Source organism: Diaporthe batatas (assembly GCF_019321695.1).
Source record: "Diaporthe batatas strain CRI 302-4 chromosome Unknown Contig00001, whole genome shotgun sequence".
NCBI classification, from domain to species: domain Eukaryota; kingdom Fungi; phylum Ascomycota; class Sordariomycetes; order Diaporthales; family Diaporthaceae; genus Diaporthe; species Diaporthe batatas.
In genome coordinates, this window is record NW_025408548.1 from 1,897,250 (window position 1) to 1,911,994 (window position 14,745).

The window sequence follows — 14,745 nt, forward strand, 5'->3', positions numbered from 1 at the left end:
GGTTTTCTCCTCCTACTTCTCTCCTCCTCTTTTCTTCCCTCTTCTTTTCTTCCGTCCTCTTTTCTTCCGTCTCTTTCCTACCGTCTCTTTCCTACCATCTCTTTCCTCCCTTCTCTTTCCTTCCTCTTCATTTCCTTCCTCTTCCTCATCATCCACCCAACTATTAAATCATATATTCACTACTTGAATACGGGCACGCCTACGGTTTGCGGAGATTATGGAGATAAGATTAATCTTGTGAGGATTCACTGCCTTAAGAAGCAAGTTCAACTCTGTATCCTTGGCCTGCGCACGGGCCAATCAGACATGCCATGTCAGTCCAGAGATGTAATGTCTCCCTCCTGCATTTCCCTCTATTTGGAATGCAAAGAAACGTTGAACACATTACGATTGTGATTTACGATCTTTGAAAGCGTTACGGATAGACAGGCTTAGGCTGCCTGTGTGGAAGACACCTGACGGTGCAAATTGCCTAGGCCTGAGATGTAGGCCTGACTCTTGGAATGTCTTGAACACCCACAATCATATTTTTTGCCCCTTTCAGTGTTCTTTGACAGACCAGAAATCATGGAACTGTGTGTTGAGCTATGCGTATCCTCCATTATGCGGGCCCACCTAGCAGAGGAGAGGATGAGGCAGCAGTCTTGCCCCCCAGTTCCTGCCCCTATGCAGCAGCTCCTGCCTCGGCAGGCGCCCGTCAACACCAAGGCGACCCCCAAGCAACCAAGTGCTGGAGCTATGCGATTTTGCCCATTCACTGGATATGCCATAGCTATCATCAAGCCAAGTGGGGCTCCAAGTGCATTATCAGTTTCGCCTTAGTCTCAAGTCACGATCTTTGCTTATGAGTTGGAACCCCCCCCCCCATGCCACCATCTTATCCGCTCGAAGTATCGACTTGCGCACCAACACCTAGCAGCCACATCTGCATCCAACATCGCTAGAGCAGCAGAGCACAATGAATGACAAGTGAGTACTGCCTGCCAACTGAGCACCTAAGTACAGACAAGTCCTCGAATCGCACCCACTGACAGCGCACAGCAACCTCCCACTTATTGCCGAAAAGGCGATCAACACCGTCCTGAGCTTCCATGACGAGAGACACACGTAAGTTGCTCCTTTTGACCTGATATGCCGCGTTTGTGCGGTAGCTAAGACGTGACCGTACAGAGGCCTTGGTGTTGCACATACAAAGATCATAAGAGACAGAATCGCAGAGGTGCTCCCTCTCCGGTCGATCGCAGCCGACCCGAATACCGCAAACGTCGAGCTCGTCTGCGACGCGGCCATCGCATGCCTCGATCTCTACAACCAGGAACACCAGGAGTCCGTTTGTGCGCAGCCCCTTGGCACCCCGTATCGCTAACAATGATGAAGCAAACCCGTCGAGGAGAAATGGATGTACCTCTGCGTGCAGAACCTCGCGTGCCCCGTTCTCCAGCCCGAGCTGGTGTGCGGCAGAGCTCCGCGCCTTCCGTCCCCGAATGCCCCAGTCCCTAGCGAGGCTGTCCCGGCCACCACCACCCCCAACGATCGCCCTCGAGCTGGAGTAGGCGATGACGAGACACCCAGGCGCGACGAGCCCGAGGATCACAGCGCCAGTGGCTCCAGGGCTACCACCGCCGCTGAGTCCCCGGCCCCACCCCCACCCACACCCACACGCGCTCTGAAGCGAGGCGGCAGCACCCGAGGCGACCCGTCTTCCCCTGCCGACAGCGACGATCAGGCAGAGCCCACCAGCAGTGCGCGTCGCTCAAAGAAGAGGAGGTCGAACGGGCCGCCGGTCGCGAACGGGAAGGAGGCGTGGGGGGACGAGGAGATCACGAAGTTGATCAAGTGGAAGGCGCAGGGCATGACCCACAAGGAGATCGGCGTGAGTACCAGACACCTGGCCATCTATCTCAACGAGTCCCCTCATCTTCCAACAACACACGCCCCTACAGAAGTGCCTGACTGAACATTTCGCTAACACACCTTGGATCGCAGGCCATTCTTGGCAGGAGTGAGCCCGCGTGCGCTATCCGACACTCACTTGTCCTTAAACAGGACAGGTGGAGCAACTTTGCTAGGGAGTACCGCGAGAGGCGGGCCGCTGGTGAGGACTCGGACGAGGAGGATGAGCCCGCAGATAAGGGTGAGCCCACAGAGGATGATGAGCCCGCAGAGGATGATGAGCCCGCAGAGGAGAGTGAGCCCGCAAAGGAGGGCGAGCCCGCAAAGGAGGGCGAGCCCGCAAAGGAGGGCGAGCCCGCAAAGGAGAATGAGCAGATAGAGCCGGCGGAGGACGAACAGATGGATTCACAAGCCACAGAAGTCATAGACGCCGCAGAAACTTGAAGGGGACGATTGCGGGGATGAGAAATCCAGGGACTAAGGCCCAAGAGACGACGACTGCAAGGAGTGATGGACGAGGGCAGGGAGACGAACCAGGCGAGCATGTCCTTGAGGTTGTCGGGGATGCACTCGTTCAACCAGTTTCAGGATCGGGCACTTGCCGGAAGAGTCGCCTCGTGCTCTCACTCTTGTACAGAAAAGAAACCTAGGGAATCGAAGTTTGTGGCGACGGGCGGTGGGCTCGCCCCTACTGAATTAGTGTAGAACAAAAGGAAAGTGTTTCAGATGTCCCTATGTAAGCAGACGAGTCATAGTGCGTAGCCAGGCAGTACCCGTTCCATTTTGTATGTTCGCAGCCAAGGCGCTGCATCTGCCTGCGCGGCGGCCACAAGGCCAGGCCACCAGGCCAGCCAGCATAGCTTCACCTGGACAACAAGGCAGGCAGGCATTGAATGACAAGATGATTAGGAACAAGAAGACGATGACAGTTTGCGTTTGATTGGCTATGGATGTCCGCAGTGAGGATTTACTCAGTAAACAGCTCAACTCAACTAACGAGGAGTCCGTCCCTACCTACTTGCTCAAAACATGCCAGTGCCTCTGGCGAACCATGACCAGAGAGCAGCACAAGACGCCCAGCCGTCGATTTTCCCTTTCCTCAATTGAATCCTTTGATTCGACCACGAGTCGATGGCGTCATTCTCAAGACGCATCTCGCAGATTTCTATATGCTTGCTTTGCAGCTTCGATGTGCGCTGCAGCTTCAGCGCGGGGTATCTTCCAAGACCTCCTCATTTTGCTTTATGTTTTTTGTGTTTTGTGGGTTTTCGAATTTTTTTTTCCCCTTTTCTTCCTTTAGTATGTATAATTCGATGTGTTTGAGAGCTGGGTGCCCAGGTGCCCAGGAGCCTTTGTCCTAGCTCCCCACTTCATCATCGCGGGCTGTGATGTGACGCAAGTCTGCACGGCGACGGCGACGGCGACGGCGACGAGACACCTCAGCGGCGACAGGTGCAATGCTGCTTCATAGCCTTCATCCAGCGCAGGTTGAAGTCACGGTCGTAGCGGGTCCAGCTGCCCATGAGGGTGGCGTGGACGCGGTACAGGTCGGCGACGGGCCAGGCGTCGCTGGCGGTGCGCAGGCCGCGCTGGAAGGTGCGCAGCTTGACGGTCGGGGCGGTGGCCCAGACGTGGGCGTGGCCGATGCAGCACTGGCGGCGGAAGGCCTTTGCGCTCACGTAGGTGACCTCCTCGAGCGCGCCGAGGGCGAAGGGGATGGGGCCCGGGAGAGGGGCGCAGCGCCAGTGCTGCGGCGAGGTGGCGAAGAAGTCGCTGAAGATGCGCTCGCTGCTGAAGGTCGCCTGGCTCGTGCTCATGGCGAGCCGCTTGATCTTGTGCATGACCTCGAGGCCCGCCGCCTGGGTGAAGACGCGCTCGGCTGTCGGCGCGGAGGGGTGGACGGTCGTGTAGGCGAAGGTGGCTGCGACCTTGTCGATGACGAAGCGGGTCTCGTCGAAGTTGATGGGGAGGATGACGTTGACGAACTTCTTGTCGTTCTGGGAGTCGACCTCCTTGGACTTGGCCTTGGATTTGGCCTTGGACTTGGCCTTGCGGGGCGGCAGCCTGTCCTCCTCACGGTAGCCGTTGTACACATACTTGCCGTAGTCGGCGCACATCTTGTCGATGTCCTTGTTGGACTTGTCGATGTACTCGGGGAAGGTCTGAGCCTCAGGCTCCGTCTTCTCGGCGGGGGGGCTGACCAGGTACGTGAGTGGCTGCATCGTGTAGTCCGAGAACTCCAGGAAAGCCCTGCGCGAGTCGACGCACGCCATCAGCAAGCCGCGGTGTCCAGTAAGCGCGCGGGTGTACTTTGGCTTGAAGCAAGCAATCACACCGTTGCCAGCACGGCCGACAGGGGAGGCGTTGGCGTCGTAAGCAAGGTCAAAGTCAAAGGCCTGGACCGCGGGGACCGCCAGGCCGTACGCAGCGTACTTCCAGATCTCGAGCTGGATCTCACCGGGCAGCTTGGGGAAGAAGTGGAAGACGCGGTCGCTGGTCTCATCATCGTAGGAGCCATCAGCCTGGCGGAGCCGGGCATACTCGTGCTTGAAAGCGTCGGCAGCGGCCTTGAGGCGCTTGTGCAGGGGAGACTCCTGGGTGAATCCCATGGCCCAGTTGAAGTCGTCCTCAGTGACGTGGTCCTCACCAAGCATGGCCACAAGGTCAAGGTCAGCCATGATCTGCCAGTGGTTACTCGTCAGCGCCAGGTACTTCTTCCTGTTCTCAATTGAAGCCAGGACTCACGTTTCGCTGATTGGCAACGTCGGGGGGTGCCATGACAAGTTAGAGCTCGAGATTACTCTTCTTGCTTGACGAGCTTGCTTGAGGCAGCCAGCTGCTGAAGACGGCTTCGTGGATCAAGTTGAAGTGTGAGAATTGAGGAGGGAGGCTGAGGTTGCGGTCGCACTTTGCTTGACGCACGCTTTGCTTGACGCAGCCAGCTGCTGGAAACGATGTTCTGGATCAACCAAATTGAAGTTTGATACTGGTAAGAGTGATGAGGGGGTTAAGAGCAGAGGATCTCAATCAGAATCGAGAACTTTGTGATCGAAATGGGTGGTGTTGAGTGTTTGGTTACAGTGAGGGTTGGTTGAGAGGTAGGTTGGAGTTTTCAATTGAAAAGACTGAAGGTTCTACAAAAGAGATTTGTGTTGGATTGCTGGGACCCGAGGTCAAGCTGCCAGCTCGTTCAGACGGAGGCCACTTGAGCTTCTGAAGCTGCCCAGCAGCTGTGGGAAAGTTTAACAATCGGGTGGCTGGTGGCGTTGAACAATGGGATGAGTGACAAGAAACATATTAGCTGGCCACACAGGCCAAAACGTTTTCCATCTCATTCAGCGGCTGACGCTGGCAACGAAACAGCTCATATTTGACCGAGACCGTTAATTTCTCTGCAAGCTCTATTTTGTGCGCTGATCACATGTACCGTTATAGGGTCGTGAGTCTCTTGTCGACCACGTTGATGGACTTCCCACTTCGCTCGTTGACAGTCAGGTCCCCCGCCTTTACAAACGAGAGGCAGAGTGGATTGACTAGCCCAAGGTCGACATGACCCTTGAACATGGGTCTCGCCTTGCCCAGCTCTTCTGTGATTCTCAATCGTAGCTCCGCCTCCTCAGCCTGAGTTGCTGGGTGAAAGGCAATCAAGACTGTAAGTAGGTCCTTGGAGTCTTGCCTGTCAACCACTGCCTGAATGCCAGAGACATGGCGCTCAGGGCCCAGTGCTGAGGACACAGCCTCTCGCAGGTGCGTGAAGTCAATCGAAACAGGCCCCAATCGAATGGCCGTCTGATCACGCCCCAGAACCCTGAAGAGCCCAGCGTCGTGGTCAATCCATTCCGCCCTATCCCCAGATGGATATCTGACAACAGGCATCAGTCTCCTCTCCAAGTTCGTTATCACAAGACTTCCAGGCGTTCCAGGCTCTGTTGTCGCCGTCCCATCGCCCTTGATTATCTCGACGACCATCCCCGGTCGATTGACTTGGTGGAGCCTCGGGTCTCTCAAGCCATCGGCGATTGGAAATCGCTGCTTCGCCTCTGGACTCGGAGGCAGCCCAATCACCCCACAGTCCATAGTCCCGTAGACCAAGCTACGAAGCTCAGCATCTGGAAAAGCCCTCTTGATTATGCCGACCTGGTCATCATACAGCGCCTCGCCAGAGAACAGCAGAAGCCTCACACTGCCGGCCGTGCTCCTACCTGGGTAACCACCGCCCACCAACAGCTCCGCCATCTTGACCAGCGTGGTCACCGTCGATAGCACGACAGTCCCCTCGAACTCGAGGATGTGCGTGATCATGCTCTCCGTCGTGACGTGCCCCGCCACGGGGAGCTGCACCCCGCCCACCCGCTCGTGGATCGGCAGGTAGAAGACCGACAAGATGTGCAACAGGAACGAGCCGTACATGTCGCCTGCGTAGAACAGATTGATGACCCTGTCACCCTGGGCCACCCCGCACCTGACAAGACTCGTTGCCAAGGCCCTAGAGACACCTTCGAGCTCGGCATGGTTGTAGAAGGAGACCTTGGGCTTTGCTGTGGTGCCTGTGTCCGACTTGATTAGCTTCTTACGAACATCAAGCGTGCAGCCAGGACTCTGGACCATCCGCTCTGGCCAGAGAAGGCAGATTGAATTTACCTCCTGTCTTGAAGATTATACCGTCTTGCTGTTCACAAGTAACCACCCTGCTGTTCAAGCATGTATTTGCCTGCCAATATGCGGCATGGTCCGTCAACGGATAGCCCTCCAACGTCTTTTTCAAAACTGGGGCGCAGGTGACAGTGTTCCAGAATTCTCTGTAAAAGGGGGAATTCTTCCTGACGAAGTCCAGAAACGTCTCAAGCGTTTCCACCTTCTTGTTGGTAGGCACGACGCTTTTTTGGATTATAGTCATTTTCGCTGTTGTCTTGCAAGATATTACCTCCACCTGGGTATCGAACAGCCACCTTCATTTGCAACTGATTATTAGTATAGTTATAAGTCACAATTACGAGTACGTCCCTCTCGAGGATGGAGCGGTCTAGCCCTGCCCACGGGTCTCTGAACAGCTCCGCCGGAATCGAACCGATACATGCATGCATGGCACATCCTGATAGTATTGTGGACCCCGTGGCCTCCGTGGCCTTCCCTTCCGAGGCTCTCGGAACGGTCAGCCCACCTCAGGTCCCATCACGAGATCGAGATGGCACGATTCAGCCGTGGCCCAGCCTCAGCTACACCCATCTTTCAGCTCTGGCCCGGGCTGGCACGTCCATATTTTGCTTGATATCCGAGACTCTGTACATAAACTTCATAGCTGTCGGGAATTAACCAACGGGCTGCCAGGAGTTGGAAACAGAGGACGCAGGGCCTATGTACTGGCCCCCATGTCAACCCTGAATGGCGAGTATCTGGTACCTAGGGAAAACATCGGCAAGATTGGCTCTCAAGATAGACTTCAGCTATTAGAGCTAGTCTTTTGCTATTATCGTACAGGCCGCGTTCTGGATGTTAGTGGAGCTGAGTAGTCGGCTGGGAACATTAATGACAGTCTGGCAACTGCGTGAAGCAGACATCGGACCTCGGGAGCTTACTTGCCCAACCGTGGGTCAGCAGCCAATTCCAAGGTTTGCAAACGCCGGGACGAAAGGAAAAGATGGCCACGTCCCTTGTATTTTTTTGCAGCGGACCACGATGAAGTCTAAATTGGCGACATATCAGACCCCGGCTTCAGCGTGCGTCTCATGCGATGAAAATCGGCGGTGTTGCATGACTAGTTCCGAACCATGTTCTCCACGTCTAATAAACCAGACCTCTCTCAACAGGCGAGCCTGCGAGGAGGGACGGAGGAGGGGCATGAACATCGATTTAGACTTCTGACATGGCGACGATGGCCACAGCAGGTCCGCCGTATCTCCCGACTCATTCTCGTTGTTTGCTCGCGAATTCTCGCAGACAAAGTCATGCAAGACGTGCCGGAATGACTCGATGCCCTCCAGGTATCGCCTAGCGTGGGCGACCTTGGCTGTTTGGGCTCGTGCCCAAGTGGGCAGAGCGGTACAAAACCTTGGGCGGCCAAAGACTTGAGACGAAGACCCGAAGGTTGCTCGTTGCGTTGTGCTATAGTAATAGTGTCTGTTTCATAAGGCTGATGCTTGGCAACATTTGATGTCCCACTGCCCTCCGCAGCCAAGAGCGCCGCATGATGAGTACTTATTAGCGACAGTACTATAGACTAGATTCCGCAGCAACAGTAACCAACCACCAACCCGGTTCGGAAGTACCAATAGTTGGCAATGACACTTGAGTATAACCGCGACGGGTATTGTCAACTTGTAGGATCCACAAATCCGTCGCCAAGATGAAGAACACTTCAGGATTGCGCGCGCGACCCTGGGCTGTTCTCAAGACCGCGCCGAGCCGGGACTTTCGCCTTGCGCCCTCAGGCTTCCCAAAACGATGTTGCAATACTGTCCTCAGGCAATGTGCCGATGAAACTTTGATACCTCTCAGCGATCGCAAAAACATTTTAATTTCCGTGGGGATCCGGACGTGCAAGCTGTAGGAGCCCCGAGTCTACGGAACTCTGCCTCTTGGAGACACCTCCCGGGCTTGTAGCAATAGCTTCCAATTGTCTATTGTCTCTTTGAATACCACCCACACCTTGACGGAGCACGAAAGTGATGCCTTCACCTGCTTTCCCAGGCCACTCTCCTCCTTTACGATGAACGGGGACTCACCGAGCACGCCGTCTTCGCCCTGGACACCTCCGAGGTTCCCTCCCAGGGCACGATGGTCCAGCACATCGGCCGACGGGATATCGATCAACAGCCTGCGGCGTTTTACCACATTTGTGGAGAGGTCCTTCAGCCTCGAGGAGGGAAGGGCAGCAGCCAATGCCTCGCCGCAGTGGGCGCGGGAAGCGAGGTGGCAGTGGCAGTCGCAGCTCGAGCCAGAACCACAACGGAGGAGGTCCGACGAGAAATCGGAGAAGCAGAGGCCGGAGGACTTCATCGTGGACTGGGACTCGGACGATGACCCGGACAACCCGGCCAACTGGCCGTGGTCCAAGATCTGGGTGCACCTGGGCCTCATCAGCGGCCTATTGTTCATCGGGTGAGTACTCTGTAATAATAAGATGGTGGCCTGGCCCACTTGCCCTGCTGCCCTGCCCTGCTGCCCTCCCCTGGCTCCCAAGACTTTCCTTTCCACCAAGACCGCCCAGCAGCGGAAGCGGGGGGGATCTATGAACGGCGGGGGCTGAGAAAGCTTGTCGTTGTGCAACAGGTCATTAGCGACGGCGATATTCTCGCCAGGGGTGCCGGAGCTTCTAAGCGAGTTCCACAATACAAGCAAGTTGCTCGGGGTCATGACCGTCTCTATCTACCCGTTGGGGTGGGGGATCGCTCCACTGTAAGTTTAAGTTTCCCTGTCAGTGCTCGAACAACAACAAGAGTGCTTGCTGACCAGCGACGCAAACTTATTAAACGCAAACAGGGTCCTCGGCCCGCTCTCCGAGGTCCTCGGCCGCCTGGGCGTCTACCACGCCAGCAACATCGTCTTCGCCGTCTCGACGCTGGCCTCGGCGCGGTCCCCGAACCTGACGGCCCTCATCGTGCTGCGCTTCGTGGCGGGATGTGCCGCGTCGGGCCCAACCACCGTCGGCGCGGGGACCATGGCCGACATCGTGCCCCTGCGCGTCCGGGGCAAGGCCATGTCGGCCGCCGCCGTCGCCCCGCTGCTGGGGCTCGCCGTGGGGCCCATGATCGGGGGGCCGCTTGTCGATGCGTTCGGCTGGAGGTCGACTGTTTACTTTACTGCTGCTGCTGTGGGTCCTCTGTCCCCTTGTCCAAGCCCAAGTTTCTGAGAGAGGATATGAGTTGAACGGTTGTATGTAGGGTGGAATCCTCACGGTTGCCTCCATGCTCTTCCTCCGCGAGACCAACGCCAAGGTCATCCTCGAACGCATCGCACACGACATGCGCAAGATCACCAAGGACAAGAGGTACACCTCCAAGCTCGCAGATGCTGACCCGGTGCCCCTCCACAAGACGGTGGCGAGGGCACTGCGCAGGCCGCTGCTGCTGCTCTTCACCAACCCCGTCATCTTGTTGCTCTCGGTCTACCTAGCAGTGGTCTCAGGATACATCGTAAGCCAGCCCCAGCACCACCTTCACAACCACACTGACTCACCCGCCCCCCCAACCAAAAACAGTTCATATTCCTCGCAACCCTACCCACAGTCTTCAGGGCCAAGTACGCCTTCTCCACGAGCACGGTGGGCCTGGTCTACACGGGCCTGATGGTCGGGTTCGCGGCGGGCGTCGCCCTCAGCGCGACCGTCATGGACAGGATCGCCATGCGGCCGTCCGACACACGCCCGTCGGGGGAGGGCCACAGGCCCGAGAACCGCCTGCGACCCATCGTCTACGCGAGCCCGCTCGTCCCCGCCGGCCTGCTGCTGTACGGCTGGTCGCTGCAGGCCGGGCTGCACTTTGCCGTCCCCATCGTGGGGAGCGCGCTGGTGGGCGCGGGGATGATGCTGACGCTGGTATGTATGATTTTTTTTTTCAACACTTGACCTCTTACTGTTCCAACCCCCGGGTTGTTATTCTGTGCGGGGTCGAGGGCCAAGCAGACGGGATGAACAGCTGGCTGACTCGAGATGGCTCGCCTGTCAACTAATAACAGCTGCCGCTCAACACGTACCTCGTGGACGCCTTCACAGCCGTCGCCTCGTCCGCCATCGCCGCGTCGACGCTGCTGCGCTACGTGCTCGGTGCCTTCCTGCCTCTGGTGGGCACCTCTCTCAATGATGCCGTGGGGCTGGGGCTGGCAAATACCTTGTTGGCTGGCATCTCCTGCTTGCTTTTTCCTGCGCCGTTGCTCTTCATCAGGTATGGCGAGAGGCTGCGGGTTAGGTTTGACAGGCCGTTGTGAGTTTTCAAGCCGCCAAATTCAAGTTAATATCCGGTAGTTCATATTGCAGAGTAATTTTGATCAACGAGCTTATGATTGTGCACATCGCGGATAAAATGGACTCCAGTGTCGGTGACCAGTTGGCTCTCAAAGTGAGTTGTGCACAGACAAGTCTCAGCTGTAGCAGGAACACGTTTAGAGGGCCAGTATATAAGCGTGGTATCAACAAGTCTTTTTCGTCTTGTTCTCTCTCTATGGTCTAAAAGCAGCCCGTCTATCATTCAGCATGGAAGCCAAGGGGTCCCCAGCCTCTTTAATCTATGACCCGCAAACCATTGCGGGCTCTGATTCTGTCTATCCCAAGTTCCATAGTCTCTGGAGAGTATCGAGTCTAGAGCAGGAAAAAAGAAAACCTCATGTCGGAGGTCTCTCAGGGAGATCTAACCCAGCCGTCTAACACGAGAGAAAAATTTCTAGTTCTCCTGGCTGAGGTCGGCCCACCTCATGGCGCCCGGCACGTTGGGGTCCTTCTCGACGTACTTGCACGTGGTGAAGACGGACCACAGCTGGCCGAGGAACGAGCGGTCGTCACGGTGGTAGAGCTTGCCGAGCTTGGGCCTGATGGCCTCGGTGGCCTCCTCAGCCTTGTAGAAGGGAATGCGACTGTGGTCTGTTGTTAGTCATCAATTCGTGGGTATAAGGCGGCGGGCCAAGGAGAACTCACGGGAAAAGGTGGTGGACAACGTGGTCAGAGATGATGTTGTGGAACAGGTGGCGGCCAACCCAGCCGAAGTCGCGGTCGATGGTGGCAAGGGCACCCTTAACGTAGGACCAGGACTCGGCCTCGTAGTGGTGAACCTCGGGGTGGTTGTGGTGGAGGTAGGTGATGGCGACGAGCCAGTGGTGGACCCACATGTAGGGCACGATGTAGAGAAGGGCAATCGTCTGCCAGCCGTAGATGGTGGAGCCGTAGTACAGGGCGCCCGAGGTCAGGGCCAGGCCAAGGTCGGAGAGGGCAATGAAGACGGCCTCATTCGGCCTGAAGACGGCAGAGGTGGGCTCGAAGTGGCTCACGCGGAACCAGCTTCCCTCGCGCTGCAGGCTGCCCTTGCCGGACGAGGCGTTGGTCAGCAGGTAGGTCTGCCACCCGAGCAGCTGGTGGAAGAAGAGCTTGACGGCCTGGACGACGGGGGTGTCCTCGAAGAGGTCGGCGTCCATGTAGAAGTTGGCAAGGCGCTTGCGCGATCGGTCGGCGACGGTCTGGGGCACAAAGGCCATGTCCTTGTCCATGTGGCCGGTGAAGCGGTGGTGGCGGTGGTGGCTGAACTTCCAGCTGAAGTAGGGGACGAGGAGCGAGGAGTGCATGATCCAGCCCATGACATCGTTAAACTTGTTGTGGACGGAGAAGGCACCGTGGCCGCACTCGTGGCCCAGGATCCAGATGCCGACGCCGATGAGGCCCTGGACGTAGCCGTAGGCGATCCAGGCGGCGGTGCGGTACAGCGAGTTCTCGATCTGAGGGATGTAGGTCAGGGCGGCCCAGCCCAGGGTGAGGGCCATGGCATAGTCGCGGACGACATAGCTCATGGAGCGGGCAACGGTTGGCTGGAAGCAGTGCTCGGGGATCCAGCTCTTGATGGTCTTGACATCGGGGAATTCCTGCTCCTTGGGCTCTGCCTCGAGCTTGATGGCAGCGGACGGAGCAGCCTAGGGAGGGGCAGTGTCAGAACAGGCCAACCTGGCTGCGACGAGTAATTTTCCCTTCTCAACGAGGGCGATGGCGCGCATTGTGCTGCAGTGCAGGCTCATGCCATTGGCGACTGTGGATGAGGTGGGGTGGAAGGGGGGTAGCTTACCTGCTGCTTCGCCGTCCTGCTCCTCGTCTGGACCGAAGTGATTGAGATAGCCATGGTTATCACTGTACTCCGTAGGTCCAATCTGATCCCTTTTCTCACAAGAGAGTGCCTGTCCTGTAGACCTCAGTGTGGTGTGCCCAAGAAAATCAGACACCGCAGTCCAACTCTTCCTGGCTGTGAATCGGGAGGGAGTGTTTGCACAGGCAAGAGAGACAGAGAAAGCGACTGAGCTCGGCTAAGGAACGAAGGGTCTCAAGTGAATGAGTAGGGGACCAGCAGGTTTTTTTTTTCTAGGTCTGGGATCTGGACACGATATCAACAATTTTTGACCCCCGACCGCTCGAGCGATATCAACAAGTGAGACCCCTGCTGGTGGGTTTGGGACTTGGGACTGGATTGCTTGGACCCCATGGACCCCTTGGACCGACCCCATGGACCCTTGGAGGACCCTGAGCAAGCAGTGAGGGTGCCCGTTCCCGGCCCAGGCGTCTCGGTCCCCTGAGAGGCATAGGGAGGGCCAAGGGCAGAGCCAGAGAGCGAGATGGATCCGGCAGCAGGGCAGCCCGTGGATGGCCCCGGTTCGGCCCAGTTGGCGGCGGCCCCATCCTGGCGGTGAAAGCGGATGGACGACGCATAGACATGGCGAATGTGGGCAGCAAAGTCCTGCCAGTACACGGTAGGCTAATGTGCAACAATGCGCGGTTGGGCGAGGTCGGCAGGCTGGGGCACGGCACAGGCTTACTCCATCCGACTCCTTTCGACCCTCTTTGCCTCTCCTGCCTGTGGCTCTCTCAATTCATCCCATTTCCCCCCTGTGCCCCTGAGATGAAGGCCGAGGAGAAAACTCTGGAACCCTTCTAGACAGATTGCAGACTAGATCAGCGATTCGGCCACGTCCCATGCGGCTAGACTCGTGCAGGTCCACGGCCTTGGATTGGACCATGGCGGGATGATCAGGGGGCCAAGCCTCTAGGGACTCTGGGACGACGCGCAGAAGGGTGAGCCTGCGAGCCCAAGGGCAGAAAAGTATGTTTTCACATGCAAAACTCTGCCAAGGAGGGATTCTTTGTCAGTCTGACTGTGCGGGAAGCTAGCTGTGTGACGGCCCGTGGGCGCATTGGCACTGGCAGTGGCCCTGGCGTGGGCACCCTGGGATTGGGACTCGGAATGGGACTGGCAAAAAGGAAGGGGCCTGAACAATGCCAGGTGGGCGGGAGTTGAATTGAGAGAAGAGTTGGGCAGGCAGGCTGGCAGGCTGGCGGCCGCTTGCCTGCCTGCCTGACCTGACAGGGGCAGACTGGCAGAGTGAGAAAGAAGGCAACACCACCACCAATTCGGATTCAGGGTCCCAAGCTCAGCAGCTGCCCGGCTCAAATTTTATGGGCCCATGTTGGCCATGGGTCAACTGGGCCCGTGTGGATGGGGGACCCCTGGTCTAGAATGGAGGCGGCTCGGGAACCCCCCACGGCACACAACCAACCAGCGTGCTCGGGTAATTGCTTGGAGAACAGAGACTGCCTCATCGGGGAGGGAAGGAGGAAGGCGGGGAGGAAACCGTTGAGCTACTGCGTGTAGCTGGCAGGTGGGTGGGATCAGGCTTGCACTTGGCATGGGAAGACACATCATCGACAGCACTACACTACAGCAGTGTGCATTTTGCAGCCCTGGAAGTCTGTGTCGGAGGAAACAGGAGAGGAAAGTGGGAAGGATGGCCGAGGTTAACTTGTCCATAGTGTGTGTGTGTGGTATGCTGTTCCTGGGCTACGGAGCCCTGCAGCATTGCAACGGTGCGCCCACCCTCAAAACGGTTAGCCCACCAATTTGCACGTGTGGCCCAGGCTTGCCAGGCCATCCAAACACCAACCTTAGAAGAAAAAATCTCACTCAGGCTCGAGTCTGCCCTGGCACCAGGGTTACCAAAAGGGTTATCTTCCGAAACCCTTCCTCCCCCCCCCCAGTTGAAACTCCCCCTTCGAAACACACCAGTGCCACAACCACAAATAGACTGGGCTCTCACGAAGAAACCGCCCCCATCCGAGCTTTGCCCGCCCGAGCTTTGCCCGGCGCAGGAACCGAGCAGGCAACGTCATCAATT

At 57.3% G+C, this 14,745-nt stretch overlaps 4 protein-coding genes across 4 annotated transcripts; 1 reads left to right on the forward strand and 3 right to left on the reverse strand.

Moving 5' to 3' along the window:
* Positions 1-958: 958 nt before the first annotated feature.
* Positions 959-2,337, forward strand: KVR01_000274 (uncharacterized protein; the record flags this gene model as incomplete). Its single annotated transcript, XM_044790211.1, has 5 exons — positions 959-969; positions 1,042-1,107; positions 1,171-1,326; positions 1,378-1,873; positions 1,987-2,337. 5 exons carry the CDS (start codon positions 959-961, stop codon positions 2,335-2,337), a joined length of 1,080 nt encoding a protein of 359 aa, XP_044650223.1.
* A 995-nt stretch (positions 2,338-3,332) lies between these two features.
* Positions 3,333-4,571, reverse strand: KVR01_000779 (uncharacterized protein; the record flags this gene model as incomplete). Its single annotated transcript, XM_044794527.1, has 1 exon — positions 3,333-4,571. One exon carries the CDS (start codon positions 4,569-4,571, stop codon positions 3,333-3,335), a length of 1,239 nt encoding a protein of 412 aa, XP_044650728.1.
* A 751-nt stretch (positions 4,572-5,322) lies between these two features.
* KVR01_000038 (uncharacterized protein) lies at positions 5,323-6,790 on the reverse strand (the record flags this gene model as incomplete). The annotated part of the gene is made up of 3 exons (XM_044793687.1): positions 5,323-5,778; positions 5,983-6,440; positions 6,535-6,790. The coding sequence occupies 3 exons, from the start codon at positions 6,788-6,790 to the stop codon at positions 5,323-5,325; spliced, it is 1,170 nt and encodes a 389-aa protein (XP_044649987.1).
* Positions 6,791-11,009: 4,219 nt separating this feature from the next.
* KVR01_000059 (uncharacterized protein) lies at positions 11,010-13,844 on the reverse strand. The gene is made up of 3 exons (XM_044789218.1): positions 12,651-13,844; positions 11,519-12,501; positions 11,010-11,457 (listed from the first exon to the last, which is right to left on the reverse strand). The coding sequence occupies exons 1-3, from the start codon at positions 12,702-12,704 to the stop codon at positions 11,268-11,270; spliced, it is 1,227 nt and encodes a 408-aa protein (XP_044650008.1). The 5' UTR covers positions 12,705-13,844; the 3' UTR covers positions 11,010-11,267.
* Between the last annotated feature and the right edge of the window lie 901 nt (positions 13,845-14,745).